The sequence below is a fragment of the Apium graveolens genome, chromosome 7, assembly GCF_009905375.1.
Source record: "Apium graveolens cultivar Ventura chromosome 7, ASM990537v1, whole genome shotgun sequence".
NCBI classification, from domain to species: Eukaryota; Viridiplantae; Streptophyta; class Magnoliopsida; order Apiales; family Apiaceae; genus Apium; species Apium graveolens.
In genome coordinates, this window is record NC_133653.1 from 205,443,810 (window position 1) to 205,450,582 (window position 6,773).

The window sequence follows — 6,773 nt, forward strand, 5'->3', positions numbered from 1 at the left end:
TCAAACTCCAAACATATAAGACATGAATAAGGTATCTTCAATGATTATCTAAAGCACTTTGATCAAAAGGTTGTTCTTACGGTTAAAACGTATTTTCAATGATTGTTCATCACCCTTAGATCAAAAAGTTAGTCTTATATTGCCGACCATTGTTGAATATATAAGAATATTTATTGCATTGAATTAATGTTGAAATATGGTTTAATTAACCAAAATTTGGATTCAATTATATTGGATTTTGTAGATATATTTATGTAATCGTATACAACACGTGTGATACACGGTAATTTTATCATTATATATTGTAAATTATAATTTTAATATGTTACTGTCAGGATTCGAACCTTATATTTCTTAAATAATACTAATTTTAAGATTAAGTCTAACGGTTTTTGTCAATTTGATCTGACGGCTATGAATTGAGTGATCATAGGATAACTCAAAATTTTTAATATTTTGTATTTATTATAATAATATAAATACATAGATGTATAGATACCTGATTCTAGGAAAGAATTAAAGAAAAAATATGTTTGAACCATTTTTATCATATTCAATATCAATATTAACGAAATATAGACAATTGACTTGGCGCGCCCCTGATTTGTAATAAAATATAAGTTTCACCATCACTTGCTAATTCTACTTTCTCCATTTTTAAATAATTAATGTTTGACTTTATGTCACATATTTTTAGAAAATTTGACTGCATAGTTAAAATTATAATATTTAATTTTTTTCTTGAATAAAAAAATCAATTTAATATTATATATAAAAAATAATTCTAAAAAAATCAATTTAAATTATATAATCAAAACTATTAAACATGTGTGTCAAAAAGTCAACTACTATTATTTAAAAATAGAGACCTACTTTTACGCATTAACGTGCAAAAAAATTAAAGTACGCCCATCAAAATACTACAATTTAGTCATTTTAAGGACAAATAGGGGAGATTTCCAAAAAAAAAAAAAAGGACAAATCGGGGACAAATAAAAGAAGCCCTTGGAAAACGAATTTTTGAAAGTTGGTTATTTACAAGCCCAAAGGCATGAAAAGTCCTCCTAATCATCTGAGGCCCAAGGAGAACAGCCCACATTCATCCAATATAAATAAAATAATATTAGGGTTTCTTCTTCTCCTCTGCTTAAATCTCAGCGCAGCACTTTATATTTTCTCCTTCTCAAATCTCAAGTGCCTGCCTCATCTGAAAAAATGGTTAGTCTCTTCATACCCTTTACAATACAAACACTTACACATACATATCTATATTCAAATTAGTTATTGTTGTTTTTACTAATGTGTTTTTAATGAATTTGACAGACTCTTTCAAATGATATTGATTTGTTGCACCCACCAGCTGATGTGGAGAAGAGGAAGCACAAGCTCAAGCGCCTTGTGCAAACCCCTAATTCTTTCTTCATGGTATTATATCTTTTTTGTTTTTTGTTTTTAATTTTTTTGATTTTTTTAAATAATTTATGTTGAATCTCTGATTTTGTTTCTGTTTGTGTATTTTTTAGGATGTGAAATGTCAAGGCTGCTTTAACATGTGAGTATTTGTTTAAATGTTTTATTTTAATTTGATTCTTGATTTTTGGTTTGGTTTTAAAGATTGGATTTTTAATTTGATTCTTGGCTTGGGTTTGTAAAGATTAGATTTTTCATTTGATATTTGATTTGGATTCATAAAGATTAGATTTTTTAATATGATTGTTGGGTTTTTGATGATTTTTGCAGTACTACTGTGTTTAGCCACTCCCAAACTGTTGTGGTGTGTGGAAATTGTCAGACAGTGTTGTGCCAGCCAACTGGAGGCCGAGCTCGTCTCACGGAAGGATCCTCTTTCAGGAGGAAGAGTGATTGATCTGTTTTGATTTGAATTAATGGGTGCTGGCTCAGTTTGGTCAGTGTTTATGGGAATTAAGTTTTTCGTTTAGTTTCTTATGTAATGTTCTATTCTGCGTAACTTGTATTGTGGAGCTTAGCTTGATTATGTTTCGAGTAGACAGACCTTGTTGGGAAATTTGAATGGAATTTTTGGCTTATAATTTTAAGTGCTTTAATATTGCATTTGTTTGTGTTTATGATTGAGTGCCATGAGTTATATTCAAGGTTTCTGATCTCACTGCTATTGTATATGTGTGTCGTATTCTAGTTTTCAAAAATGATGTCCCATTTGTGTGCGTCTACCTTGTGAGAAGAAGATTATGCTGCGTCTGTCAGTGTGCTTAACTGTGTATTAACTACGTAAGGGTCTAATTGGCACCTGAAGGATCAAAGTGTAAACCCACGGAGGAATTTGACAATTCTGATTTGAAAGAAGTGAACATCCCTGATAATATATGCTTGTACATGATACTCCGTAGATAAAAATGATATTGATAAATACGAGGAAACAAATATATGGTTATATCATTTATGGCATGTCATTGTGTATAATGTCTTGTATGGGTAGTCATTTAATTGGTCCATTTGAGATATTCACACACCTTCCTTTAGATTGGAATTTGTTAGGGATAGGGTGATTCTTGGACAGTATGTTTTTATCTATGAGATTTTTCTGAAAATAACAAAAAAAATTTGGCATGTTAACATTACTGATGTTGCCGGTGTACATTCCTAATATGTATTTTATACTTTAGTAACCTCATATTACCACCAACTAGGTTTGATTCCATATACGAACCAGTGTTTGAATTGACTGTTTGCAAACAGAACTTGTGTTTGCTGGAAACAAGTTTTCAACAATGGGGAAATTCTATTCATTTGGTTTGATACCCCGTCCATTGTCTCTACCAGTTTTTGTATTAAACATACTCCAGTCTGCCACCTGGAGTATCACATTACTTGGAAGTGTAGGTTTAAGTTGGAACTGTTTAACCATTTATGCTTTTGACAATGATTGAGTTGCTTGAATACTTTATACAAGTAGATGAGTTTGTATATGGTCATGACTTGAGCTTGTGTAGGATGTTCTGTGTTAAGTTTTTTGAGTAGAATACATTATTACTAGCTTGTGGAAGTGAACATAAACATTCCTACAGATATTTGGTAGTAATGCTTTTTATACATATATGGATAAGGATCTGTCCTGTTTTGTGCCATTTTGCTTTCATCATATCATTAAGATGTGGAGTAATGCTTGTGGTAGTAATGCTTTTTTTTCTATTGGCAATGAAACTGAACTATTTAAAATAAATTGCTGAATGAATTCATCTGGACTCTGGAGGGAATTTGTTAATCTGCATACAGTTTTCGATTTCGGTTGACAAAGTTTTGTTTTTTTTTTCATGGAAAATTGTTCATGTCTATGGATTGCACACATTAGTAGTCAAATATGATTTCGAGCCGTATTTATAAGTTAGAACATGCCAAAAAAATCGCAACTGAAATCAGTTGTAATATGTCATGACTGTTTATATTTGCCTGGTGGTTAGTTTAGTAGTCCATTACCCTGTTGGGACCGTCCAAGCATCGAACTATGCTAGATTTTTGGAATTGATATCTCCAGTTCTTTATATGAACGCATTCCGTTTGATATGTACAATATTTGCCTATTGCAGAAGTGTGTTTCCTTGCCAAGACTTGGCTTGTTTTTTTTTACACTAGACTTGATTTGGTTAACGATACAGATAGATGAAGATTTCTGTGCGGCATCACCGCTTTAAAAATTTTAGAAGTATACGAAAAAACAATCATATTATCATTATTCACATGTTCAACTCTACAAATTAAATTAACTCGGTAGCCACGATACAAATTAAATTGACCTGACATCAATATTATATCAAATATACAAAACGATACAAATTAAATTCAACTGACATCAAAATTAAATCAAATATACAAAACGTTCACAAAATATATCCCTTCACGGAAACACTCTTATTAGCTAAAGTTTTAGATGTAGCAACTCCAACCGACCACCGCTCTTGGCTTCAACGGGTTCAAACTGTTAGCAGGATGAGAATTGAATTACCTTGCACGTCTTCTATATGACCATATCCAACTTTTCAGTGTCCATGTTATCAAATACACTCAAGGTCCAATCCCACCACTTTTACCAAAATTATTCATAGACACTTTATATATTTATTTAGCAAAATTATTTATTAAAATTATTTTAATAAACTATAAAATGAAAATTTCATAAAAACAAATAAATTCATATCACTACTTCGAATTGAATTTAAATATAATTTAAAATATATATTTTAATATTTTCATGTCACTATCTCGAATTGAATTTCAAAATAGGACAGAGGCGTAATATAAAATATATATGTTAATATTTAACTAATAATTAATACCATTAAATACATATTTAAAATATGATGATTAAAATAACTATTCATTGTTATAACTCATTATTTCATAAGTTACAAGTTTGATTTTGTGTATAAGTTACACAATCATATGTATGCAGTAAATTGAATTCAATGTACCATCATTATTCGCGATCGAACTACCAAAATAGAATGGGAGCTCATGAAAGGGAACTGTCTTAATATAGTTATTATAGCCGTTTGAATTTGAAAATAATATTAAAATACTATTTTTGAAATATAGCTTAACCATTATAGCTAACAACATTAGAGCGCAACATTTTAGAGGTTCAGCAAATTTTAACTAACCATTATTTTACAATATTTTAGCTAACCATTATAATTAACCCTTGAAGATGCTCTTATATTTCTTGATCTTCAACCTAATGCTAAAAATCAAATCAATACATATTTTGTTAATAAATATTCCCTCTCCTTCTGTCCCTCCAATTTGTTTACACTTTTTTTTTGTTACGTCTCTTCCAATTGTTTAGATTTCAAATTTTTCCAAAAATAGTAAAGTTTTTATAATTTTTAAAATAATCACATCCACTACTTCTCTCCACTATACCCACTTTATACACGTATAATATTAATCGGTCTCACTATTTTATTCAATTCTTTAACTTTTCTCCACTAATTTATCATTTTTCTAAAATTCCATGCCCAGCCCAAATGTAAACATTTGGGAGGGATGGAGGAAGAATTCATCATCACCCTAAATAAAATAATTTTTTTTAAAAAAATTACAAGTAATCATTACAACTAAGCCTATCAATAGTGCGAAAATCTGATCCGACCCGATCCGATTCGAGACTATTTTAGCAGATATGGATCGACCTATTAAAAAATTTGATCTGGAATCCGATTCGATAAGAAAAAATCGGTTATAAATGGATCGGATATGGATTTAGGTCGCAACGATCCGTTAATAACCCGATCCGGTTTATATATATATAATGTAATAAAAATAATTTTTAATAATTTTAATTTTAAACGTATTATCCTTGAGTCAAGTCTCATTATCTATATTTCGTTGAGTTTGGTCTCTAGAGTCCGATCCATTTCTATAATCATAGTTCTTTTACTTTTAGAGGCGCATAACTCATATCTCAATTCATATAACACTTCCATTTCGCAACATCATTTTTTTTTATTGTTAAAATTAAAATACTATACACCCCAATAGTATGTTTATTTTAAAAAGGGAATTTTAGTTCGTAATTTATCGTTGGAGTTCGTTGTATTCTACTTGTATTTTAATATTTTTTGAAATTGTTAATTTTAAATACATTTTGTAATAAATTAAGTTAAAAAATAAATATACATAAATAGAGCGGATATCCGATCCGAAATCCGTGATATAATCGGATCCGGATATGGATCGGCCTATAAAAAATCCGGAGCCGATCCGATACGAATCCAAATCTGAAAAAATAAATGGATATGGATATGGATTTAGGCCGATCCAATCTAAACTTGATCCATTGATCGGCCTAATTACAACTAATCTACAATATACTAAAATTGAGTTCATCTGTCATCCAAACTAATGTGTCAAGTTATTATGCTATGATGATGTCATGGTTGCGTATGTGTCAATTTCTTATTTAATCTCATTTTTAATATTGTTTTAAAATCTCCTCTTTCATATTCTCTATTTTTCTCTCTTATTAATTGTTATCCTCCGTTTCTCACTCATTAATCTCCACTAATTCTCACTCCTCCCCATTTTTCACCCCTTCTAATTCTAATTACTCACTCATTTTTTATTTTTTGACTGATTTATTGTTAGGTCACACTTTCACTGTAGAGGGGATGAATACAGTGTTTATTACAATCAAATCAAACTTCAAGAACTTATGTAACAGAAAACAAACTTTATTGAAACAATAAACTCTGTTACAATCTGGAACTGTTATCTCTCAGTGATGAACAAAATATCACGAGAGCTGCTAGGGTTACAGTAAATAATATTCTCAATAATGATAACACTTATAGTGTAAACCCTATGTCTGTGTTTATATATTACACAGTTACAAGATAATCGCTAATTGATATGGAATATAATTCTGCTTCCTAATATATATCAATCAGATATATTTCCTTCCAAGTATTCCATTCTTTACGGAATTCCTTCTTCATGCATATCTCTTCTTATGTTTATCTTGATCTTCTTAACTTTAATCAGCTACTGTCCTTATCTGATCATCCTTCAGCACTTAAGTTCTGATATCTATCTCCTGATGCTTATCTCCTGATAACATAAGTACTGATATCCCTTAAGTTCTGACGTCCAGTATAAGTACTGATCAGTTAAGTACTGATTTGTTCTGTTCAAATAAGATCTGAAATCTAAATATAAAACATATTAGCCATGACATTATCAAATATATCTAACAATCTCCCCCAACTTGTAAATTAGCAAAATATACAAGTTTAACA

The 6,773-nt window shown here is 30.0% G+C and overlaps 1 protein-coding gene across 1 annotated transcript; it reads left to right on the top strand.

Annotated features, from left to right (window-relative positions):
- The first annotated feature begins 1,061 nt into the window (after window positions 1-1,061).
- Window positions 1,062-2,073, top strand: LOC141671828 (small ribosomal subunit protein eS27y). The gene is made up of 4 exons (XM_074478208.1): window positions 1,062-1,218; window positions 1,324-1,425; window positions 1,524-1,552; window positions 1,741-2,073. Exons 1-4 carry the CDS (start codon window positions 1,216-1,218, stop codon window positions 1,865-1,867), a joined length of 261 nt encoding a protein of 86 aa, XP_074334309.1. The 5' UTR covers window positions 1,062-1,215; the 3' UTR covers window positions 1,868-2,073.
- The last annotated feature ends 4,700 nt before the right edge of the window (window positions 2,074-6,773 follow it).